We start from the raw sequence: 27,162 nt of genomic DNA, 5'->3' as shown, positions 1-27,162 counted from the left end.
TATAAAAGGCTGGATTATCAAGTTTGTAGGGTAAAGAAATACTTCTTTACTTTGATCCCAATGACTATAATTTCATTTACTGTGCATCCCTCTGTTGACCAGTGGTAAAATGTACAAATGTACCTCAGTACATTTATTCAAGTAGTGTACTTAGGTACAAATTTGATGTACTTTTACTTTAATTCAGTATTTCTATCTCTTGCAACACTCTACTTTTATAATATTTTTTAATATTATACTTTTCACTCCTCTACAATTATTTAATAAGTTATTAGTTACTTTACAAACTAGGACTTTTGCACTAAAAGCATATGAAAATATTGAAGTGCAGCTAAAACAATTAGTCAACTGATTAGAAGTTTAATTGGCAGCAATTTTGATATTTGTTTAAATCATTTTTTATGGAAAACCATTTCATAGTTCCAGCTTCTCAAATATGACGACTTGCTGCTTAACCTTCTTATTATTTTAATTATTTTGACTGATTACACTAATTTCTTTTTCTGCATGAGTACTTTTATTTTAAATACTTAACTGATTGTACTTAAATATTTTTACTTTATTAAAAATTTCAACACAGAGCTGTTACTTGTAATAGAGTATTTTTATAGTGTTGTATTAGTACTTTTACTTTTAAACAGTTTGAATACTTCCTCCACCAATGCTGCTGATTTTTTTTCCCAGTAATGTCAGAAAAACTCTGGAAAATGACATTTTAATTTGTTTAAGTTTATTTGACCATTTCCATTTCATTACTGCAGAGTTCCAGGTGGTACCCTCTCAATTGCTGGGCATGTGCAGTCTGCTGTGAGTCTTTGCACACGGCACATAACCTGCCCTTATATAGTGTTTAGGCGTCGTTGCCCGTGCTAACAGGTGCCTTATGATCAGTGGGATTCATCATCGAGCACACCTGGTCAGAGAAGATTTGGATGGTTGACATTTGGCGCATCTAGAGTTGACTTCTAAGAGAATGTTGCTGCATGAGGCCCAATGTGTCATATATTGCCTATATATATATGTATGACCTACATTTGATATTTCATAGAAGTGTATAAAAGTGATGGCTGCTCTTGTGAAAGCTTTGCAGCGCACCTCACTGTTGTAGAGCCACAGTCTCATGTCCTCCTCCTTGATGCGGAGTCTCTGGGACAGGTACAAGTGGATGTCCTTGATGGTGGCCATGCGGCTGAAGCAGCCTGTGTAGGCCAACACCCTCTTCAGAGGAGCGTTAGGGGATGGCACGTTACCTGCTGAGGTGCACAGAGAGGACAAACACATTCACAAAGTGACCCGCACACTTAATCGCTGCACAAACTTGGTGTGTATTCATTTGATGTTTTCTTAGCTAGATGGACTTTAACTGTGATTTAGCGGACTGTGTGTGTTTTTGTGCTGCGCACAAAGTCAAAGACACAAACAAGTGATGAATTACAACAACAGCATTCTGGTGACTGAGGATTAGTTGTAAGGAAGCAGCAAGAAAGGGCTTTCAATGTCAATCAGCGAAGACTTGATTGGTCAATCAACTTTAGTGGATTTAGTAGAATCAGATTGGATTAAATCAAAATCAAACCCATTAATATTAGTTCTGTTTATTAATATATCATTATATACATTAAAAAGCTTCACATGACTGACTGCAGCTTCAACATTTATAATATAACAAACGATTTTAATATCTAATTCTATTTTATTTTTTCTATCTACACAGCTTTGCTATTCATTTCTGCCACTAAATGAACCATCCTCTCCACTTGTTCCAGTGCTCTACTCCTGCCTCAGGCTGTCAGGAGGACATGGAGCACAATACAATGCTTTATTAGATCAATTTTAGATATTTAGCAACATGTCTGAGAGAGGGTCTTAATGCCCAGCAATGACAAGCTGCTGCTCACACAGATTATGAGTCATGATGGTAGCCAAAGGGTCTGAAATCTGATATGTTGACTTGATTTGGACCAGCGTTTTCATGCTGAGTGCTGATGTCATCCCGAACCTGATTACCCAGGAGGATCTGTGTACATCTGCACTTTAGGCTTTGTCATCTGCTTGCTTTTGCAGTGAGGCATTTTCAGTTTGGACTTGGTCATTATACATGTAGATTTAGGCATCATGCACAGGGGAAAACACTGCAACTGCTCTTTGTGAGTGAGTCTATATGTAGGATTTCTATTGTGAGTAGACTGCACCTGAAAGGAATGAAGTTGCAGTGACTGAAATAAAATTATTTGATATGGTAGAGCTTACAATTGTCAACCTCCATATACCAAAATAACAACACAGACAACCTCAGCAACCTCACTTACACCTGGCTAACTGATACCAGCTAACTGCTGTGTGATACTGCAAATATCCAGCCTTATCTTTGAAAGGCAGTAGCCATGCTGATCATGTATTAACCGACACTAATCATATTTCTTTCTGCTGTGATGACATCCACATTTAAAACCAAGTGTAAAAGGGATTAGTACATTGACTTTTAATGTTTTTGTTTTTTTTAAACTATGCTAATTTGTTTTCCTGAATTTCTTTTTTATGTGTTGTCATTTTTCAGGTATTCAAAAAGCCAAAGGAATGATTTTACAAAGCCCAAATCCCAATGGCAGAACATAAATTTACCTGACATTTTGTGATGCCCTGGAATGTTTCAAATATTTTTCTTTTAACAATGTTAAGTTTGATTTGTTGTGTTTGTTATGATTTGCTACACTAATGATGCAAATGAGTGTAGAGCACAAGAAAAAGTGTCATCAAAATTACTACTCTGTGAAGATTAAAAGGTTTGAATTATGCAGCTCTGAGAGTGATCAGCAGTGTTTCCCCTTCATGGGCGATTGGTTCATTCCACTGCCCACTCCAGAGCACTGCCAGGGCTGGATCAGTCCACTCTGGGAGAATTAAAAGGGGGGATGCGGGTAGCTCACAGAAGCATTTGACGACGGCTTGCGCTGGTCTTGCTGCAGGCTTACGTTACCTCTTGGTGGGGGTAAATATGGTGGGAACATTCGCAGGCTGGTCATACCCATATTGACCCAGATGTTGGACTGGGGGGAGCGTGTGGCAGGCTGCTGGCGGAGGAATAGGAGGTAGCGGGGGAAGAGCTCCAGCTCTGCTTGGCCTGTCTTGCTCTCCAGGATAACCTGCAGGGGAAGGACGGAGAGTTTGACTCTTTTCATGCATGGGAGCCACTAAGAACACAGATCAGTCTAAAAACTTTAGACCAAGGTTTAAGAGCTTTGATGCTCTGCCTGAAACCATTTTGGTCCGACCTGACACGCTGGGTTCGGGCCAGGCTGGGCAGTAATTTCTCACTATTCACTCAGGCTTGAATCAGGTCAGGTTCCGCCAAATTAATGTTCTATTTTGTTCCTCTTTTTAATTAAACTGTTGTGAACTGTCTCATGTTTAAATGGCACTTTTGCAGGAGATTTAATGGACTGAAGGAAGAGAAGAAGCAGAAGTCATGCGAGGAAACACTATAGCCCTTAGCTTGTAATACATGTTTTAATATCAAAAATATTTATTTTATAAAATAGAAAATGTAATATACTATGTGCCTGTTTTAACAGTACAAATTTGGGTTTTTAATCGGACTAGGGTCGAGCTTGGAGAATGCGGGTTCATGTAGGGTTGGGCCTGATTTTTTTGGGCCCGATCAGAGCTCTACTGGGTTGATCTATAAGTTTGCCCCCTGAAGTTCAGTTCAAGATCACTCTAAACTTTTATTGTCATGCAGATGATATGGAATGATGACATCGATGAATCTCCCCAGCCCAGTATTTATTTTATTTAATTAAAGATTATTTTTTAGGGCTTTTTTGACCTTTATTGTTTATGTATTGGACAGGACAGCTATGCATGAGGAAGAGAGAGAGGATGACATGCAGCAAAGGGCAGAGGGTGCAATCGAACCCACAGCTGCTCCGGCGAGGACATGGGACGTCTGCTCTACCAGGTGAGCTAGTGGGTGCTCCCCCTAGCCCAATATTTAATAATATTTTAATAACCAATCATTATTTCTGATACCCATGTTAATACTTTTAACCACAAACTCCCAACACACACTGTATTTACTCACAGGTCGCGGCAGGCTAAGGTTGGCACCATACCAGTGGTAAAGTGCCCGCCACACCGGCTCTGGCACGGTCTCAAAGTCTCTGCCAGGCACCAGCTGCAGGGAGCGCTTCAGCCTGCCACCCTCCATGGTTAATGTAGGAGCCTGAAGGGGGACAGCACAGACGCAGCATCTCAATACATGCACAAAAAAACATATTCTTTCACACACCGTTGTCTTGTTTTACAACTGCTAAAGAATGCAAATGCTGTAAAGATAAACACGCTGTGAAATTTGCATGTTTTGTCTTTGAAAGGTCTGGATCACATCTGTCCCTTCATCTGTAGAGCAGCAGTGTTATTCCTGTGGACAGATAAGCTTGGCTCACTTAGCAAACCCAGTGGGAGTGTATCAATATTGGAGTCCTCTCTGAGTACCTTCACTGTTCTCAAAAGTCAAACATGTGCCAAAGCAGAGCTGTGAGCATGATGCATGAGCCATGCTGTATGTGGCTTTGCTCATGTAACCACCAGGTTATCAAGATTAGAACTGAAACAGAAATATCTTTTCAACTGCAAAAACGGCTCCAAAACTAATCTTTTTAACAGTCCGATTTCTGTCAAAAACATAAGAAAAAGAAATAACCCAAAAATTAAGTAATTAGTAGAAAGTACAAGAAACAGTTACCTGAAAATTAGTAAAAAATAGAATTGAATGAAATCAATCAGTAAATAAATAAATAAAAATTATAAGTCTCTAACATCATGTAAAATATCTAATTATTTTAAGTAGCTAAATCTTTTTTCTTTGTCCATTTGCTCCTAGCTTTTTAAAAACAATTTTCTAAATCTCTAATTTGTTGCAATCTGTAGAACATTTTCTATCAAGTTTCTCACTGCCTTTTTCCCATGTTTTTGAAAGAATTTGCAGAAATCTGCTCAAGGTTGAAAGGTCTTAATACTTGTGAAATTAATCAGGAAGCAGCAGAACGAAAATGATATTGATCCAGTTTACAATGTTTTTCTACATCAACCTTTTGTTTCTTCAACACGTACATTTCTCTGAAATCATACCAGTTTTCTCTTATTTTACAGCCACATTTTGGGCATTGCAGTTATTTTCTTTCTCTCTGGGGGTGAAGCGAGAAAATCTCTTACCACTTTTACACTGTCTGTTCAATATCACGCTGTTACGTTGCCTCGCAGTTCTAAATAAAAGGTACGATCACAAAATGGGGGGGCAGAAAACATGAAAGATGGGAGGGCGGGGCCATGCGCAAGTGTCAGTGTGACCTTTAGATGACGTGTTATGTGTGTGTCCCACTGTGGGAGATTGAAAAAGCAGATGTTAGCAGTTAGAAGCCAACTCTAAGAAGAACAACAGTGGCTGTAAATGTCCACATATTGGGAAAACAGTGATGTCTGGGAGCTCCTTACCCTCCAAGTAGAGGATGAGATCAGCCGCCATATAATAGAGAAGATAAATGAAAGATAAATGCTCTTGTTTAAAAATTGCTGCTGACGCTTATGTTATATGTCACACTAGAGGTCGACACTGTTGTGTTACACGTCACACTGTCATGTCTCTTTTGGTTCCCTGATGCCGGCATGCTGTCTAAAATCACACACTGGAGCAGTATGATGCCACCGTTGTTTGTTTGGTTTTGTGTAAAAATGAAAAGGCAGCATAAAGAAGGGACTTTGTAATGGCTCAGTGGCATGAACTCTGTGTAAAAAGGGCCTAGGCGTAAAGCCAGAATCAGGACACAGTGAGCTTAACTTAGTTCACTCTACTGACTGGAGGCACGGGGGAAACAGTTAGTCTGGCTCTGTTCAGAGTTAAAAAGTACACACTTACCAGCAACCCCAAAGCTATCTAATTAACACAATGGAAAGCATCATGTTATATTAATCTGCAGATGAATAGGAGAATAGAGGGATATGTGAAATGCAGTCATATCTTGACTAACACCAATGTAGACATCCACTCAGCAGCTCTGTGCAGTCTCCAGTGACAGCACAGGATGCCAGATGCAGCCACTGAGCACAGGTTTAGGTTTTCTTCTTTTAATGTATGGTTAAACCAGGGGTGTCCAAACTTTTTTTGAATAAGAGCCAGATTAGATAATGTGAGAAATTGTTGGGGGCAGCCGCTGCCTCCGATCATACAATCATAGAATGGGTAATTTTAAATAAAAAGTCCAACAAGTCCACCACCAGCAGGAAACTGTAAAAAATATATTTTGATGTAAAAAAGCAAAATGACAGGTGGCTCCAGCTGTTCCACTTTTATTTTGAGGTGATGAACGACATGTTAATCATAGTATGAATGGCTGCATGTAAACAGGAGTGTTACTGGAATATTAATTTTCATTAACTATGTACGCTGCTTAGTAGGAATATAGTTTTTGGTTTTTTTTCCAGAATAATTTTATATTTATGATATACAACTCTTGTATTTTCATCTGACCCACGTCCAATTATAATTTCAACCTGACCTCACTGCAATGTTAATTGCTTGACTGGATTCAAAATACAGTCTTAGAGCTGCATCAAAGACTGATGTAACATGTCTATATACTGTTAAAAAGCTGCTTCTTACTGTACTTATGTAAAAACTACACGTAGACTTTGTACTGCTCATAAACAAATTAAATCGAGCAGCAATCACACTCACACACACACATACACAAGCACACACATCCTTGCCTTCATGGGGTCAGTATTGACCAGAGGCTGGTTGTCGATGGCTCCAGGTCTTTGTGCTGCCAGCTGGGAAGGCAGTTGGCCGTTGGCTCCAGAAAAACACTGATTGTTGTTGTCCGATATGTTGTGCTGACGGGCAAAACAGCTCTCTGTAGCAGTGGGAGCTACCTGGGGGCTCAGGGCTGCTAAGACAGGAGGGAGGAGAGGGAGAGACCAGGCCACATACACAGAGAGGAAAAAAAATAAATCACACAGAAACATAAAGTGTAATAATTCACTCAACTGTCAAGTTGAGATGTTTTATTCAGCTGATGTGTTTTAAAGATTTTTTTCAGGCTTGTTTGCCTTTAATGATAGGAGGGGGAGGGAGAGGAAACGACATGCAGCAAATGACCAAGGCCGCAATCAAACCTGCAGCCGCTGCAGCGAGGACTTAGTCTCTGTACATGGGGCACCCGCTCTACCAACTGAGCTACTGGGTGCCCCTCTGAACTCATGTGTTTTCTACAACATTAGACTGGCATGAATAAATAAATCTGGTCATTATTATACAACCCTCATTCCAAAAGAGTTGGGATGTTGTATGAAATGTGAATAAAAATAACATGCACTGATCTGCAAATCTTTTTTGACTCTATTCAATAAAATACAGTACAGAGACAAGATATTTAATGTTCACACTGATAATCTTTACTGTTTTTGGAAAATATACACTCATTCTATATCTGATGACTGCAACACGTTCCAAAAAAGTTGGGACAAGAATAACAAAAGACTGAGGAAGTTGATGCTCAAAAAACACTTTGTGAAAAACATTTTTTTTAGGAATTTAGGATTTCACCATAACATCAAAACATTCAAAGAATCTGAAGAAATCTCTGCATGTAAGGAGCAAGTCTGAAAACCTACTCTGAATGGCTGTGACCTTTGACCCCTCAGGCTGCACTGCATTAAAAACCAACATGATTATAAAAAGGATATTACTACATGGGCTCAGGAACACTTTGGAAAGTCACTGTCAGTTTTTTAGACTCTAACATGCAAAGTGAAAGCCAGATATCAACAGCATCAAGAAACACAGCCGACTTCTCTGAGCTCATCTGAGGCGGACTGACTCAAAGTGGAAAAGTGTGCTGTGGTCTTTAGAGTCCACCTTTCAAATTGTTTTTGGAAATCATGGCCAGCGTGTCCTCCGGGCTAAAGAGGAAAAGGATCATCCAGATTGTTACCAGCTCAAAGGTCAAAGCCAGCATCTATGATGGTATGGGGTGTGTTGATGACCATGGCATTATGGGTAACTTCTCTCAACATCTGTAAAGGCTCCATGAATGCTGAAAGGTACATACAGGTTTTGGAGCAACATATACTGCCATCCAGAGGACATCGTTTTCAGGGACATCCCTGCTAATTTCAGTAAGACAATGAGACACATTCTGCATGTGTTCCAGTGGTGTGGCTTCGAAGTAAAAGAGTGCAGCTTCTAGACTGACCTGACTGCAGTTCAAACCTGTCTTTCACTGAACATGTACAAATTATGAAGCGCACAATAGGGAAATTGAGACCTCGGACTGTTGAGCAACTGAAGTTGTAGATCAAGTAGGAATGGGAAAGAATTTCACTTTCAAACGTTAAAAAAATTAGTGTCCTCAGTTCCCAAACTCCAACTGAGTGTTTCTAAAAGAAAGGGTGATATCACACAGAGCTAAACATGGTCCTGTCCCAACTTTTTTGGAACATGTTGCAGGCATCAAATTCAGAATGAGAGTATATTTATTAATTGATAATAAAGTTTAGCAATTTAAACATTAACATCTTTGTACTGTACTCAATCAAATATATGATGACAATGATTTGCAAGTCATTGCATTCTGTTTTTACATTATTCATAGTGTCCAATTGTTTTTGGAAAATGGGATTGTGGCCACAATACTATACCACACATTCTCTAATAAAAACCAGTATGTAAATAATTCAACAGCCAGGTGCTGCTCTGACTTTCTGTTTGAACTTGGGCAGTGTACTTGGAAAAAGGCTCTTGAATCTACAACTGAATTAAACCAGCATTGTTTTGAACACACAGTATACCAGCAGCAATCAGAATTGCTGTATTGATCTATATATCTACTGTTGTGTGATGTGTGTTGACTGACCGGTCTCTGTGGCCTCTGAGGCGCTGGACACAGCATCAGGTGACCTCTCCTCCGAGGGGCTGACCAGGCTAAAGGTTCCCAGTCCTCCAAGTCTGTCTGGTGGGGTGGGCTCTATGGCTCTAAGGATGGACGGCTGCTCCACCACAATGCCCTTATGCTCCTGGACAGGGAGACAACAGCAGGGACTGTCCTGTCATTGTTTAAAGGGATATTTGTGATTACTGTGGTGTTTGCTTTTTTGACAAACACTGCTTCTGTCCATAGTCACAAAAACACAATCACACAATCTGCGGTTCAGTATCTTGCCCCAGGATCCTTCAACATGCTGATTGGAGGAGCTGGGGATGGAACCCCTAATCTTCTGATAGGTAGACAACTGAAACTTCCTCCAAGCCACAGTAGCCCCACAGTGACACCGTCAATCATATCTTTCAAAAATCAACATTTATTCATGTGACACAGTTCAAATTACTCTTTGTAGCTTTTAAAAACATCAAGGGTCTCATTTATAAACAGTGCGTAGTAAACTCAAACTGTTCTGATTCTGATTTCTAAAACAATGTGTACCCTCAATTTCCTTTGATAAATCCTAAATCAACTTGGAAGTGTCCGCATGTGACTAGCCTCACACCTCGGCCTCTACACACCCACATTCAACCAGAAACAGTCGATGCAAAGCACCTCATGAGTGCTGATACACAGAAACGAGCCAGCTGATCAATGATTCTTCACAGTGAATCATGGAGACAACCAGGTGTCACCGCAGTATGTTTACAGCAATCACACATAATGTTTCACACCTTTTTAAATCTTTGTTTTTAAATCTTCCACTGAGAGAGTCTGTTCATTTTTGTTCTGAAAAAGTCATTGTGCAGCCCTGTTCTGTGGAGAATAAACGAGGTGCAGATGTTCCTCTGCATCACAGATGAAATCCAGCAAGAGCTAGATGAAGTGGTACAGTCTCTAGTGGAAAGACTAAACTGATTTAGAGTCAAGGTAAATGTCTGTAGTGGTTACTTTTGATTCTAAAGGTAATATACGGCCATATTTGTCTCTTCAGTAGGCCCTCAGGTCTTCTAGATGCATTCAGGCTTACCTGTCCTTCCTCTGGCTGTTTTAAAACATCAACAGCCCTTTAAATCATGTCTTTGTTAAAGCCACAGTTGGTAACTTTTTAAGCAAATAAGAAAAAAAGTTGTTTCTACATTGGTTACTATATCCTGGCAGCTTTACATGAGGTACATAATCTGTGAAAAAGCATCTTTCTTTGCCTCTTCTTAGTGCTCCTAATGCCATTTGCAAGAACTATGAAAACAGAGCTGAAGAGTCTCAAACGCTTCAATCATGTCAGTCACAGTTTTGAACAGCAGTCAAACGGTCAACCCAGGCACTGCTGAACAAATACGCATATGATTCTGTTACTGCATTGCCTATTTCTCACCTCAAATGTTTTTCAGAAACATATATTTGTGTACTGTTTAACTGTAAAATGAGAACATCCTTTAAAGCAACCACTGCATGTTAGGCAACACTGGCTAAAATGATGTTAAGTACAATGCCTGATCGAAAGATTACATTGTGTTTATATTTAGGGCTATCAGTGTTAATGCATTAATGTCATTGCGATTAATGGCCATAGATAATGCAGTCATTTTTTAAAATGGCGTTAAAGGCCAGTGAACCCCGCATACATTCCTGTCTTTAAGAGGCTGTACTAAGCTGAGTTTTCAATGATACTGGTATCATATGAAACCACAAGTCTAAGGATTCCAGTGGTACCAACCGTGTCATGCTAACTTGTCAGTAAGGGGGCTAAATAACTCTCCAATGTTAGACTGAATTTTGTCAAGATGAATGGCATGGCCATTTCACAGGGGTCCCTTGACCTCTGATCTCCAGATATCTGAATGAACATGGGTTCTGTAGGTACCCATGAGTCTCCCCTTATAGACATGCCACTTTTATGCTAGTGCCATGCAGTTTTGGGCAAACACCTGTTTTTTGCATGCAGTATAAATGTTTTATTTTCACCTATGATATTTGCACATTTCTGCAGATTAAGGTTCCTAAACAATCTTGAAATTTCTGCCACCTACGAGCTGAACACACAGGTGCAGCTGAATAGACTGATGTCGGCAGGCAGACAAAATCGCCAAAACCAGCAACGCACTATTTTGTGTGAGTGTGTAAATCTCCACAGACCTGTGGATGTTACTAAATGGAAGGAGTTAACTGTTAAATGAAAGGAAACTGACTGCAGACAAGCCAACACCAGTCAACAAATGCTGTCATTTGATTCCCAATCAAAACAATTTGGGAAAAATTGCTTTACCTTGTTAATATAGACTTCAAAACTGTTTTGAAATGCATAATAATGGCATTGTAAACTTGATTGATCATTATTAACTACTGAAATTGAGCTAATAATCATGATTTTAAAAATAATTAGTTTAACAGCCCTCATTTATATTAGTGCATATCTAGATCTCTATATTTTGTCTTTAACTTGACTTACGTATTTAACGTAGTCCTTCCACTGCTGCCACCATAGCATGGAGATGAGGAACCAGTTCTGGCCTTGCTGCAGCCCATGTCTGCTCTCCCTCTCTAACCAGCCCCTGCACACCAACACAGAGAAAAACACAAATACAACAGGAAACATTCATTAGGTCCAACAGCATATTCCTCAAAGTTGTACACAATCATATGACACATAAAGACGACAGGTCTGTACCTGATGATTTGTCCCTCCTCATCAGGAGTACCAGGCCTCAGGCCTAGGACTATGTGCGAAACCTGGACCAAGACACAAAACAACATACTAACATGTACCAAAAAATGATGATGATGAATAACTTCTGCATTTCATTTTTGACGTTTTGAAGTTCTGTAACAACTGTGCCTTATGTGGATGTACAGACCTGGAAAAGCAGGTTTAAGAACTCATTGGCCAAAGCACTCTTCACACTCCAGATCTGGTAGTCTTCCAGGGTCAGGTGACCCAGCTGAAGGGAGTAAAAAGAACACACAGGTGAGCATAATCAGATTCACTATTCTCAAAATATACACTGCTTTGAGACCTTGAAAGGGTGAAAGAAAATGTATTCATCCGTAGTGTTGTGGATGAAAATAGCTCTGAGGTAAGACAAGACGGCAGGTGACAATCCCTGGAACTATATGAATGTGCGGCAGGTTGAAGCTGGAGCTGAGTGTAAACTGGTGTTTACGTGAAAGATGATTCTGCCACCAAGAGCTGCGTCTCACCTTGGTTGTGTCATGCATCATCAGGATGTCCTCTACTATGTCTGACACGCTACTGAGCAGCTCCTGCAAGGGGAAAAAACACATTAGCATGAATCGCACACCTTATCCTATGACAGCCCTCACACACTCAAGTCACAGCAGACAGTCCTGAATCCTAAAAATGTCCTAAAATCCTAAAAAACATGCTAAAATCCAAGAAACATCCCAAAATCCTAGAGATATCCAAAAATACTAGAAATGTCCTAAAATCCTAAAACATCCTAACGTCCAATGTATTTCCACTGACTAAAGATATCAAGAATCTTTGATCCATGTTTTCATAACTGGACTATTAAACTTGTCTTCTGGCTACAGCACAAGAAACTAGGAAATTACAACAATAAACATGATCAAAATAGACAAAAAAGACACAATTTAACTACATAGCCTGCTTATTTACTTAATGGTATTGGAAGCACAAATATCAAGGAAAGTGACCATATCAACAAAATCTACAAGTGTATAAAACCAGGCAGGCAAATGCTCTGCTTGTGAAATGCTCACATCACCATGCAGCCTAGTGGAACTTTTCCTTCTGGCTCCTTAACAGTCAATTTGAGCTATCAAAAAAGAGGTCTAACTCATCTCGTATCTTCAGTGAATCACAACATATCAGGTGTTGAATAAATCTGCAGATGTGCTGGTTTAAAATGAGACAAAACTTTTCTGTAGATGTCAGTTTTTGTGCCAGGACGAAGGCCAAGATGTGTACTGTAACATACAATAGGGATTGTTGTTTTAAGCCAAGCTGATTTCTGGAAAACGTACAGCTCCTGTTGGCCAGGTCAGAGGGGCCACCAGTCAATGACGGTATAAACCAGTCAAAAAGCAGGTTGTTCAATAATTATGAATCACCACAACCATAAGAAGTCCTCTAGCATAAAGTCATAAATGCAGACATAAAACATTGGGCTGATTGGTCCAGTAGTTTGCATGATTAGCTGCAGAAAGATGGATACACTGACTCACCCATGCACATACTTAAGCACACACACAACCAAAAGCATGATCCCCTCCAGGCCTACACCTGGCAGACATGATAGGGATGGTTTGATGTTCATTTAGTGTGTTTGTGTGTGTGTGTGTGTGTGTGTGTGTGTGTGTACTTACAGGGAGTGTGTCTGTGCGATTGTCCTTCCACACCTCCAACAAGGCCACCACCATTTCATGGAGTTCATCTCGAGACAGAACCCCATCACGGTCCACATCAAACACTTTGAAGCAAACTGCAGTGACAGAGAGCGATGTAGTGGGAAAATGCAAATCCTTCTTTACAGCAAATTACTCCGCAGAAAGCCAACTCCAAGTTATTTAGTCTAATATGTTCCCATTTCTGACAGGAAAATTGTCAAGCACCATGAAAATTCTGATGACAGTGGCTGTAAACTAATGAGCTACAGCCCAAATCAACACTTTCCAAAAACCTCATTGCTTTTCAATATTTTCAACTCTAGATAACAGCTACAAAGGAGAAATAGACTGCATCTCTTACAAGGCTTTGTATGATCATGTGATGTGTCTGGCTTTTAGTTCTCTTTGTTGGCTTACATTTCTGCCTTTCAGCAACGGGCCCCCTGCAGCACGCAGACAGTCCACAAGAAATCTCTTTGAAGTCGATGTGATTGTCCCGATTCTCATCGAAGGCGTGAAACAAGCCTGGAAAACAAGATCAATGACACTGATACTATTTATACAAAGAGCAAGTTTTTGAAGGGGGTAGCATTCACTGCTGAGGGACTGGATTTAAAAGCCTATAGACCTACACAGGGCCATGATGATCCAAATGACACATTAACCTGGATACACTTGACACCCCCATTAGACTTACGGTAAGACTAGGTCAAAACTGAGTTCATAGCTAGACTCTGTGGTTCCCGACATTGTTCCATCAAGGGCTTCTTTAATATCACTGAGTAAAATGATGACCCCTGACCAAATAACATATTTTAGGGATATTCCATATTATATTCAATTCATAAACATAACAGCAGAGAACAACTGATAAACTGTACAATTAACCCAAATGCCTACTGCAGACTAAAGCCGTGTTTTCACCTGTTTGTGTTGTAGCAATGTAGCAATTATGACAAATTTGAGCAGATTATTTCCTGTGGATATTGCATCAGAGAGGAGTTTTCCTGATATTTGTTGGAACTTTTATATGATTGTCTGAACTATGTACTATTTTTTTTAATTCTCAACAACCATACATTCTTTGAAGGCTTCTTTTTAGGAGAAATTCCTCTTGCTCAACCATCATTTCTAATGCAGGAAGAGGTTGTTAATTACAGAGTGAAGGCTCTGTGAATATAGCTTGTGCTCAGGTCTTCACCATACCTTATGAGATTTCTTTAAAAGCTTTAGATCTTGAACATTAATCTAAACATTAGAAATAACAATTTCATTTAGTTCTCTCCATAGAAATGAATGAAATGCTGAGATAGGCCTACTGTTCTTTTTATTTCATCAAATGTCTTCAGTATTCTATCATCTCTTCGGTTCAAGGAGGCCTCACAATCCTCTGGGAAGCTTTGGAGAGTCTTAGTGGGGTGTCACTGTCACTGTGGCGATTCCCGGTCCAACAGTGTAATATTCACTTCAGTTTTAATCAGTGTCCTGTTTCCATCTTCCCCTCATAATGACGACAGCAACCACTGTGACATTATAACATGCAATAGTTATTAGTAGTTAAATAGATTTAAGGCCTGTGTCTTCCTGAAACAACTGCTCCTCAAACAAGCTGATGAGGTGATCCACTCTCTCCTCTTTCCAAAACTGCCATTTTGACTGTGGCTGTCTTGTTAGCTTGGCTATCTAGCTTGCTGATTCCATCATGTTACACTTGTTACAGAAAGTTAGGGATACAGTGGGCTAATACAGGATCACGTATACAGGTATTATTATTACAGGAATGTCAGCATCCATGGCTGTCAGCCCGTCAGCGCCTAACTAATGCAAAAGAGCAACAGCCAATAGGGAAAGACCAACACTAATCCAACCAATGGTGTTACTTCATCACTCACTCACTTACTCACTCACGCTTTTATAGGGTTGGCCTCACCTATGCGGTCCAAACAAAACTACACATCAGTATTGTCTTACCTTCACTCAGTGAGGCGTGGATCGGAGGAGAGACCAGTGGGACGAAGGTTTCCAAGTCAAAGCGGCCGGTTCTAGACTGAGCTTTCAGAAGCCAGTAGCGCTTTTCCAAGTCTATAATGTCTGACTCCTCCACTGTGTGACAGGAAACACAAGAAAAAAAACACACCACAGTCAAAAATATAATCAGTGCAACTGTGTTCACAGAGATCAGTCCTCTGAGTTTGGAGGTGCTGCAAAAAAACGTAAGAACAAGTGAAAGCTAAACTATTGGAATCATTACTGAAGCTTAAAGCTCTGTTGTAAGTTTGTACTGCAAGTGCATGTGGCATACTGACATTCTCTGGTGTTCATAATAATTAAGAACATACAAAGCTGTTATTCTACACGTTCCAAACACTAGTGATTGTCAATCAGATGTCAACATCCTTTTATTAACTGAATTTTCATTTAAGACAGGGTTAAAGAAGATAGACATGATAGAGCTTATCATTTCTAAATAATATTTTGGTGTCACAACAGCAGAGGTTCACACTGACAGCACACACAACCAAGAGATTACCAATAAAAAGAAAGAATAATAAAATATAAAAAAGTGTGTCCATGTTAAATGTCATTGTGCAGTACATTCTTTCATGTGACGATTTGGTACAGATTTGGGGACATGAACTGTAACATATTTGAGTTTTGGACTGTTAGTCACAAAAAACAATTATTGTGAGTATTTGTGCTTATGGTTCTCAATGAAACTGTAATAACATTTTTTTAAATATTCAATATTGCTAATCAGATTACGTAATCTACAAAGGAAAATTGTCTTTGGGCCATAATAATAGCAATAATAATACTAAAAATAATAACTTTATTTGTGTAGAACTTATCTAACAGAGGTTACGAAGAGTGTCACAAACTGCAGGGAAATAAAACAAAAAAATATAGTCACACTAATTTAGCCATAAAAAAATGGCTAAAAAAATTAGCCATAGTTGTACCAAAATTAAATGATGCATTGAACAAATCCACTAATCTGTTTATTCTGTTTATAATGAAAGCATTCACATGTTGTGACCTTGTGAGAAGCACATTACCATAACCGTGGTCATGACGCCACAGCAAACCCAATACAAGGCAGGATCTACATGATGGCCACTGGGCTGATTGGCATTTGACTCAGTTTGTAAAAAAGTGATACGGATCAGACCAATATAGCATATGAAGCTTTGCCCTGGGTCAAAGAACCCGCCTCCCCCTGTCAATATGCTAATCCACAGCTTATGGTAATAGGATTTAGCAGCTAGCCAGCTAGCCTCTGGCATGGAGCCAAGATGTATGACAGGTGTCAAACCACACATCTACAAATCAAATGGCAGTCGATTCCAGGCAGAAACTAAACTGTGTTTTCCCAGTCAGGCTGTTAAAGCAACTTTCCTGAAAGCTTGCTTTTAACAGTCACAGTTTCGAATCAGATGGGGTGATGATCGTTGTGGTCGGCTGCTGGTGAGGAAGCACACTGAGGAATGGACTGTCTGAGCGGGGTATTACTCTGCCATGCAGGTCCTGATTCCCGGTAGTACAGAGGTGAACATGAGGAAAGTCGACCTTAGCCTGACTGCAAAGCACTCAGTCACCTTTTTACTGTCACTGTTCAACTCAGCTTCCTGCTTCAGATATTTCAGCTTAAAAAGACTAAAAGGGAACACAGAGCATGAAATCAATGATTCAGAACGCAAAGAGGACTATATGGAGATTACCTTTCCATCTCAAAGCTGAGCTGGATGCTGCAAACTCAACAAAAACAAGAAATAACGCCTCACGCAATGCGGTCTTTAATATTACAAAACTAAAGCTCAAGCTGTGTTTCAACCAAACCCTTTTGATGTAGTGCCCTTAAATCTGTAGACACCCCATATGGACATGTACCTAAACTGAAGATGTCTTTCGCATTTTTACCACAGATAATACTTTTATTATGTAGGTGCTGTATTTCCTCTTCACCAGCCAAGCAGAGGAACATCTGCTGATCTTCCACGAAATAGGTTTGTGTAACATATTCAGCACATAAAGATCAGGCTGGAGTGTTAAGAGGAAAGCAGGAGTGTAGTGCTGCTAGAGCACACAGAACAGAAACTCAAAGACTTTTTTTCTCTAAATTAGGGAAATAGATTATTTGCAGTTTGCATAAACCAGCTGTCACTCATGTACACTTTTAATCATAGAAAAATAGATGATTGGTTGCTCTGTAGGCTATGGCCAAATGCAGGTCAAAAACTTGTGTCAGGTGCTCATAGAAAACAGGAACTAACAGGATAAACAGGAAAGAAATCCAGTCAGTCCAAAAATGTGAAAAAGGAGGAGAAATTACATTTAAAAGATTTTTTTACAGGGCCTAAATCATTAAAAAAGCCAACATGTTTCAACCACTGTCTAAAGCACACTGACTGGAAACATCAAGAACTGGCATGGTTCCTGCACGGCCCAGGACAGGAAGGCTCTACAGCAGTGATTAAAACTGCCTAGAACATCACTGGTTCCCATCTACAGAGCATCAGTGACATCGGTGAAGCGAGGTGTCTCCACAGAGCCCAAAGGATACTGAAAGACAGCAGCCACCCCAGCCACAGTCTGTTCACCCTGCTGCCATCTGGAAAAAAAAGATACAGAAGTATCCGCAGCCGAACCAGCAGACTACAGAACAGCTTCTTTCCCCAGGCTGTGAGACTCCTCAACTCCTCTTTCGACACCGAAAAGATGTAGCAGGATTTAATTTCATTTCTTCTTAAACCACATTTAAGAAAAATGCCAATAAATCTACTGTGTACCTTTGTCAGGGCTTTAAAAACAGATGCAATATAGGTATGGCTCCACCTACACAGTGGCAGGAACCAATAGGAAGTCGTGGTGTGACCAGATAATGAAATGACAGGTGAAGCTGAAATACTGTATATCATAATAATAAACCATCATCACTTGAAGATCCAAATATCATTAAAGCATATGTCATGCAAGAGAGCCAAACAAAACATATGAAATGGTCAGAGTTATCATATTAACATTTACAGTGTGATTGATTGTTTCATGACATAACATCATGCATTGAGTAGCAAGAAACATTCCACCTTAAAAGCTGCCGGCAGTGGCCTTTGTGAGGCACAGTGAGTTTAATTTTTTTTCTCAGTTTATAGTAGCTAACTGTGAACTGATAAAGATGAAAAGCCGGCAAAACATCTTTTCATTTTATAGTTTTAATTGACTAATACATGTAAACTTGCCATCATAGCAGCATGTGGACACACAGTTTAATGTAGTCCAAGCAAGAGTGTCCATTCTCTAATGACCAAGGGACGGACTCCAGTGTCTCTAGCTCCACATCCTAGTATTGAATCAGTGTGATAGCTACCTCAACAGAGGGGCAATGAAAAAAAATGGGACAGTGTGGAATGGTTTTATTGGCAACATCCAACCTCTGACAATGGAAATGCACTCCTTGGCGGGAACAAGGCTTAAAGCAGCTGCATCAAGCTCTGGATATCAGTGAATGGTAAGGAACAATATTGTGTCTTTTTTAATACTTTAGCTATTAGATAGATTGATAGACCTTTACCTTTATTGTCATTGTAGGTTATACAACAAAATTTTGTTGGAGCGGTCCAGTTTGCAGCGTAAAATAAAATGAAATATAAAACATATAAATATATTCACATACACATGCACAAGCACACCTCACCCATACACGTGACCATATACACATTCATACCCGTAAAGCTTTAAAATATGTACATTAACCCTGCTAGACAAGAAAAATAAATACTTGTGTTCATCATGCTGAACAGTCCTCATGACAGATGTGCTCCTGTCTGACTGCTAGTCTATAAAACTCAGTCCTCTAACTATGGACCACCTCCTGCACATCTCCCATCTAACTCAGGCTCACTCCCTGCTCCTACATCACTGTAGCTATCAAGGTTACACCTGTGTCATTCCTTGTTGGAACTGAAATATTTGTAATGATGGACTTAAAGATTTTATTTGGCAGTTTACTCTGGCAAATGCTAAAGGATCTTAAATGCATTAGTGGAAAGTGAGACTAAAGACTTGGGCTCCTGCCACCCAAGAGTTACAGAAGATGACTAGATCATCAGAGTGTGTTTGATTCAAGGTCTAGAAGCAAACACTGTTAATATGGATTTCTACAAAAGCACAATATGCCTTAAAAGCAGGGCTCGATTCAAATTTTTCAGTATTGGTGGTGATATGATGCAACACTGATACCACATGCAAATTCCCTAATATTGTCTCAACACAAACAGCCATTCAAGAACAAGATAATCAAAAAACATTGTAAAACTGGCAAAATGTAATAATAAAAATAATATTAATCAAGACAAATGCACAAATCTCGACAGGACGTTTGATGAAAGCTTTCAGTACTTGACAATTTTAGGTTCTACGAATGAATGCTACCCAAGAAGTTCTATCCTGCCCTATTAACCAGTCTAACAATGGTGAATAGAAATTTCTATTAATTTACTTTTTAAACCAATGACAAAAAAATCAGATGAAGTGGCCTTTTCAATTAATGTCAATCAAAAGGTTGAACAACCAAACTGACATCAAACAAGATGTTCCAATAATGACTGTTCCAGGTGTTCCAGAACAACAATCACAAGGTACTGACATTACAGAACAGTACTAGCCACAAATCAATCTGTCACTTTACTTCTTTACACTCTATGACAGGTGCCTTGATACCCACCTAGAGGTGCGACTCTCTCCGAGTGACAGCAGAGATACCATACCATTATCCAGGGACCATCCTTAGAGAGGTGCTGCCACAGCCAGCGTGTACCATAGCAAACTCCCCGTGATAAAACCTCACAGAAACAATGTCATCCTGTCCTGAAGGCCATCATTGCACAGATCTCTACTCATATTTGTGACTATGTCAGACGCGAGCAGGTTAGCAGAGGATTCAAGCTCTGTCATGAGTCAAGCCTTACATCCAAGTTCTAGAAAGAGTTAAGAACCAGGAATGTGTCAGTCACTCTCTCTCCTCAACACACACACACACACACACACACACACACACACACACACACACACATAAAGGGACGCAAAGTTAAGAGGATAAACTCAGAGCAGGCAGATTAAAGGCAGCGTTCAGGTTCTCTGGACAAGACAGGTTCTTCCCAGCCCTCTGTCCTTAATTAGCAAAATAAAGCCAGGCTAAATTTACTTGGCCTGCAACTGTATCGCTGTGTATTTTTTATTTTTCATGTAACATCTTTAAAGCATTTATGGCACTGAAAATTATAAGCATTTCTATAATGCTTTCACATGGTTTCATAACGGTAAATGTCAGCATATGCCACAATACAACGGATATTGGACATGCAAATCTATATTTTTTGGATCTATAACCTAATATCAAAATAAGAAAGACAGCGTGAGACACAATTCAAATTTATCATTTCTAAACTTAAATACTGAAGAAAAACAAAGTTGCCTAATGTGCCATTTCAAAAAGAGTTATGAGTTGTTCTGGGTATTGTATACATTTCTGTGTGTAGGAAACTTGTGGTTTAAGCTATTAAAATGTGTATCATAAATAATTACAAATAGAATTATTAATGATTAAATAATAACAATTTACATTAAATTACCTTGTGGAGCACCATATCCGAAGGGCAAAAGGGCAAAATGCGAGCCAATTCTTTAATTCAGTCTCAGAGCAATAGTAAACTATCGATTTTACACTCTGATTAATAATTGCAATTATTTCTATCAGCAACATTATTATATCGATAATAAAGATAGACGGATTTTGGGTATTTGTGTGTGGGTAGTGTGAAGACACAAAGACAAAATGGCCACCTGAGTTCACAATGTCTATGGTCACACGACCTGCAGGACAAGATGGCTGACCAGAGACATACAAGGATATGGTCAAACATGTGGACAGTTGGGGAACAATACAACAACAGAAACACGTTAAGTTTTGAGTTCCTCTCTGAGTATAGTTATGTTAAACACCAAATAATGAGTATATTTTTGTGAACTATGTGTGGTGGTTGCTGGCTTTGGAGTGCTTGTGTGGCTGTTTTGTGTGCATGCTTGGTGTTTGTTGTTCTGTGTCTTCTGTGTTGCAGGGTCTGGGCGTGGCTTCCAGGGGACTGGAGCTCAGAGCACACTTCCTCACCTGTGCCTCATCAGCAATCACCTCCCTCACTGCATTTAAGCTTCAGCCTCACCCGACTTCGGCGTCAGATTGTTTCCACTCCTACCGTGGTAGATCGACCGTCTCTCTCATGAGATTCTCTCGTAATTTTTGCGATTCTTGTTGTCTCTAGTTCTCAAGCTCATTGTGTTTTTTGTGCCTTCCTGTTTCCAGTGCCTACCATCTCCGAGCTCCAGTGCCTCGCCGCCCAGCCCTCACCTTTGTGCCCAGCCACATGCCTCCACCCCATCCTCGGATCCTCACCACCCTCTGCTTCACCAACTTCTCCACCACCCTTCACCTACCACCTTGGAGATCCCCAGCTCCGATTCCCCGACTGCCATTCCTCACCCCCTCTTCCTCATCTTCATTAAAGCCCCTTGTTTGTGCACCTCAAACCTGTCTGTGTCCGCTTTTGGGTCCACCTCATGCACACACGGTGTATACACACCGTGACACTACGCTGTTTAAAGGTGCTGGGTTAGTAAAAGGATGTTAAGTTGCATGCAATACTCTGTCTGTATGAAGCATTAGCACACTAACATCAACTTAGCTTTGGCAAAGCCAACTAGCCAATAGCCTTACTACAAAGGGATCAGAGCAATACAAAACTATGAAAAAACAATACCAAATAAGTAAACTTGGTACATATGTACCAAGTACATAGATTGGAAGTTGCATGTTTCCAGAGTTCAGAACAGGTAGAGAGAATGAATGGTTTAATTAATGAAAGCTAACTAAAACTATGTCATCTACAGGTTTGAAATTGCCAGATGCTTTGTCTTCAATGACATATTCTAGGTATAGGTATACCTAACAGAATGTTAAGTCCACATGAGATGTTATGTCCACAGGTGTCGATGGCACCTCACAGTTTGATATGAACTGAAAAAATCCACTAATGACCATGTACTAACCCTATCTAATATTATGACAAGTTTTCATTCTTCAGCTAAACCAACCTTTTGACAAATTTCAACTTGCAGGTTTTTGAAGGCCTGCCAGTGCCTGGAAAAGAGGCTTTCTATATCCTGTTAAGCTGAATGATTATGAGTTTGTTTTTTCTGTTTGTCTCTTTCTTTCTTAGATGGACAGTACAATACCAAGTGCTCCTAAGCATGTAAATCACCCTAAAGGTGGAAGGGAAGCCAGGAGGATTCTGTGCCACAAGGTGTGGGAGAGATCCGCACAGGGGGAAACAAGGGCAGGGACAATGCCAAAAAGCAGTTGCGGCCATAGAATTGTTTCCATGCAACCATGGTCCTCCTCCTTGAGTGACGAAGCAAGAGAATTATTTGAGCACAAGGCTTCAGTTGACATAAATACAGCCAACTGTCTTTGTCTTTCACGTAACAAAGTTTTATGACACTGTTACACCAGCAGCAGAAAACTGTTGGGTATGTTAACAATTGGCACCTTCACATCCCATACAACTGCTTACTCCAGTTCCATTTACCTTATAGAAGCTAGCCAAGTTTAAAAAAACGAAATTACTTTTGTCATTGATCCTGCTACATCTTTGGAGTTTAAGGATGAGCTGATGAAAATCAGCAGCTACTACAAAAAACCCATCCAGTTCCTCAGGCATGTTGCTGCTGGTTCAATTTCTGCCGAGCATTTTTTGAATTTGCATCAGAGTATTGTGACCAAATGGCTCCCACAAGGTCTGTTCATCCAGTGCAACAGCTTGATCCAGGATGTTAGGAGTTAACCATGTCTCTGTGAAGATGTGCGCAGAGCTGTCTCTGATCTCCCGTTGCTGAGTGAGCCTTAATCACATCTCCTCCACTCCACTCTCCTGCGTCCGGACATTAGCCAGAAGAAGGCTTGGTACAGGAGAAGCTCTCGGTTCAAGTAGGGTCAACCTTGCCCTGATGCCAGCTCTCCTCCTTCTCTTCATCTGGCGCTTTTCGTTTTTGTTTCTCCTCCACTGGTCTGACTTGCCGCTTGGTCCATGCCACCGGTGGGGATCCTCTTGCAGTCTGCTGCTTTCAGTTCACAACCCGCACAACTTTTCCCAATGTTGATAAGTGCTTCTGTATCGTAGAAAAGTCGTGCTTCAGCGGAAGGGGGCATGGTCATGGGACTGGGACTTGTTTGATTCTAATGATTTGGGTGAGGAGTTCAACAACACTAACCATAGCTGTCACTTAGGTCTTCCCCTGATTCACAGAGGGAACCACTTCATTTCACAGTGTCAGGTTGACCTATATCACCTAACTTCAAATATCATGATTTCTGTTCAATATGAGGTACTGAGTTTTTGCACACAATACAGAGGTTATATTCAACACACCACCGAACTGATTCTTAATATCTCATCAAATGTCATGCCTTTAATATACATAAATGTAACTTTGCTTGATAGAATTTTGGTCAGCTCACATGAAAGAAATTAGATTGCTCCACCAACATTTCCAGAACTGAATGTCCATGTGTGAATGTTAGTTCGTTTTTTGTTAATGTTGATTTATTTATTACTGTGTGGATGCTTTCAAGGATAGATTACCAGTTTTTATTTTTGATACTATAGATCAGGTCTACCAAGCATTTATTAGTGACTGGCCATTATCAGAAGACTGGCTTTAATTCAGGAGTGTATGGTAAAGTATATAAACATTTAAAAAGACACTAAATAGCCACAAACTGTTTCTCTGGACATTAATGCATGTGAACATCAACAAGGAAACATGTTTGCCACAGTGGACATGAAGTATTCGCAAACATAATGATTCAGACAGTTTTGGGGACTTACAGTGTGTGACGCCAGCGAGGGTCTGGTAGAAGGTGGGTGTGTCGCTGTCATCTGTTAGCGTGACACACACTCCTCCAGACAGAAGCCATCTGGATAAAGTGAAGGCTTCCTTGTTCTGTAAGAGCCAGGTCCTGAAGCGCTCATAGTTCACCTTGTCACCCTGCCATAACACAAAAAACATACAAACAGGCTGTCAAAGCACATACTATTCTGCAGCTGTCACAAGTGCGTATCTGTCTGTGACCCCTGTGTGTGTGATCCTGTCTGTGCTCATTAGCCAAAAACATGCTTTTTAATGATGAAGTGACCAGTGATGAAATGATTAGTCTATTAATCCATTAGATTATTTACCCCCTTTTTACAGGGGCTTGGCTGGTGGTATAAGTTCTGTTTGTAAATCATTGTCTTAACTAAACAAAAGACAGCTTTTGTGGGAATAGTAGCCTCACTTTGTAACAGCACTGTACAGCTGTTGGAGGATTTAGTGTTTTTATAAGTCAAACAACTCCAGAGAGATACATCTTCTCTCTAGCTGATTGCATCACGTCAGGTTCAGGAGTCGCGTTCTACCAATCGAACTCCATTTACCATCCATTTCATGTTAAGTATTTATAATGATCCCCTTTGTAGTTTGAATCAGGAGCTTCAAGTTTTAGACTAAGTAGCTTATGGAAAACTAGGTGGGCCGAATTTAGTAGGCTACAGTACATCAGATACATATTAACCATCATAGTGGCAAATACAATCATCCAATCAGACTCTGTATCAGCATTTTCCCTTTATTAAAGGACTTCGATAAGGATTGTATTAATATTATCTAATAGTGTGTGTCTATGCTGGGGTGGCTTTTACTTTATTTTGATGTATTTTCCAAGATTGTTCTGTTTGATTGTAATTTGAAAGGTGCTCTTGTACTCTATTAACCAGGGCTTTACTGCTAAACTTCGTATAATCTCTGTGGAGGTGGCGTAATATGGGAAACTCGTAATGGTAGCTGATTGATGAGCATGTGACAAACACCTCTCTAATGATGACCACAAACTCAAATATAGCCGCAAGTGGTGATTTGGGGGTTCAAGCCAGCATGAACCATCTGAAGTTGAAAGCTATGAAGGATTAAGACCAACAGCTGCATAAAGATGACCAACAGGGTTTATGACCATCAGATAGACGCCAACTTGTATATGTCCAAATCAGTGCTGGGCCACACTCCTGTCTGTCAACATTGTTCATCCCTATGAATCAACTGCAGGAACCTTTTTGTATGCTTCAATGGTTTAAGTAAAAACAATCTACCAGACTTGGTAATGTTTGGACAAACTGTCACTGATTCATGGCCAAATTTTGCACCAGGCCAAAGTACTTGTGTGGAAGTTGTGGCGCCCCCAAAAGACCAATTTCAAAACAAATATTTCACATGTGGTTTAACACTGTTATTAAACACACCCTGTGAGTATTGTAATGATTGGACAAAACAAACAGTCCCTTCATTTTAAATGAAACATTCAGGATATGTTTAAAGTCCTTTTGTGGACATGTCCTACAAGTTTCCTAATGATCGGTCCAAGCATTGTGGAGGTAGGTCTATTTATGCGCTGAGCTTCACCCCTTTTAAAGTTCATTGATCAATATCTTTTAAAAAAAAATGAGATATTTCCAAAATTTTGATAACTTCTGACAAGTTGGGAATAATAATTATCCATAAAAATTATGGGACCTGGCCTTTCCAAATTTGAATTTTAGGGCCTTGACTATAATGCCCCTATCTGGCTGATTGCATCATATTCGTTCAGCAAGATCTGCATACAACTTCAAATGGTTGGTGAAAATTGAATGTGTCTATAATGTAACATCTCACAGAAAAGAAAATTCTTGAGAAAAAATTTATATAAATAATTAAATAGATAAATAAAGACAATAGATTCACACAAAACCTGAGCCCCTAATGATATGAGCCAAGGAGAAAAAGAACGGTAAGCACTACCCAGCCTTAGCTGAGCTGGTGTTTTTTCTTAAATGAAACTGTCTAATAAAATCAATCAATCAGTCAGCGAGGGTTATATGTAAGTCATGAGTCTGTAGCTTAGTTGTCGTTGTTATTATTAGGTCCAAATTGAGTTCAGTTGAGTTTGAGACATTTGACTGGAATGGTTGTAAACATTTGTATACATATGCATGTGGTGAAAGCCAGGCTTTGGTGTTTACTGACCTCACTGAAGCACTTCTTGACAGAGGCAGGAACCTCTCCATCCAGGACCTGTAGAACTGCTTCTATATCTTCCCTGGCAGCATATCCGCCCAAATCGCTGGCAAACAGGCTGAAGAGGTCTGTGAGTGCACACACACACACACACAGTGTCAGGAAAGAGTTCAGCTTTATCACAGGGAGGCAGGCCTCTTGTACGTCACATTGGTGAGGACATTAGAAACTACAACGTCAATAATATCCTGATGGATTAGCTTGCATGCAACACATCAACCCCAGCGATCAGAGAGAGACATAGAGATAGAGAGAATTTTTTAAACTCTTCTGTTTCATGTTTGCTTTCAGCTGTATGAGAATCTTACTAGGTTATTGTTGATGAAAACATTTCCAGTATTTCCTTATTTTGCTGCTTCACAACAAAAACGTCTACAAACCAAATAAGAGGTGGGAATTTGTAAGCAGCTTTTCTTCAATAAAAAAAGTCTACTGAAATAGAAGGAAGGAATGTAAAGGCTGAAAGAGCCACAGTGAGATGATCGATGAAGAGCTGCACACAACAGGCTCTTACAACAATTGACAACAGTTACACAGTTTAACTTCTCTCACCTGCCTGCTGTGTGAAGGAAAACACTTAAGCCGGGGATCAGCCCGCTATGTTTAACAGGGTTCACAT

At 39.9% G+C, this 27,162-nt stretch overlaps 1 protein-coding gene across 4 annotated transcripts in view; it reads right to left on the bottom strand.

Moving 5' to 3' along the window:
- Positions 1-27,162, bottom strand: part of usp32 (ubiquitin specific peptidase 32) — a 69,016-nt gene that overhangs the window by 19,968 nt on the left and 21,886 nt on the right. Inside the window, exons 4-17 of one of the 4 annotated variants that reach the window (XM_042486600.1) lie at positions 26,493-26,611; positions 24,284-24,443; positions 15,318-15,449; positions 13,764-13,871; positions 13,326-13,441; positions 12,177-12,239; positions 11,834-11,917; positions 11,647-11,708; positions 11,428-11,530; positions 8,913-9,102; positions 6,766-6,947; positions 4,082-4,222; positions 2,978-3,143; positions 1,096-1,253 (exon numbers count right to left, since the gene is read on the bottom strand). In XM_042486600.1, coding sequence (XP_042342534.1) covers positions 1,096-1,253; positions 2,978-3,143; positions 4,082-4,222; positions 6,766-6,947; positions 8,913-9,102; positions 11,428-11,530; positions 11,647-11,708; positions 11,834-11,917; positions 12,177-12,239; positions 13,326-13,441; positions 13,764-13,871; positions 15,318-15,449; positions 24,284-24,443; positions 26,493-26,611 — 1,784 coding nt within the window. The remainder of the gene's footprint in view (positions 1-1,095; positions 1,254-2,977; positions 3,144-4,081; positions 4,223-6,765; positions 6,948-8,912; positions 9,103-11,427; positions 11,531-11,646; positions 11,709-11,833; positions 11,918-12,176; positions 12,240-13,325; positions 13,442-13,763; positions 13,872-15,317; positions 15,450-24,283; positions 24,444-26,492; positions 26,612-27,162) is intronic. The other 3 variants (XM_042486603.1, XM_042486601.1, XM_042486602.1) reach the window with 3 other exon arrangements.

The sequence above is a fragment of the Plectropomus leopardus genome, chromosome 5, assembly GCF_008729295.1.
Source record: "Plectropomus leopardus isolate mb chromosome 5, YSFRI_Pleo_2.0, whole genome shotgun sequence".
Classification (NCBI taxonomy): domain Eukaryota; kingdom Metazoa; phylum Chordata; class Actinopteri; order Perciformes; family Serranidae; genus Plectropomus; species Plectropomus leopardus.
This window is presented reverse-complemented; position numbering and strand designations above follow the sequence as displayed.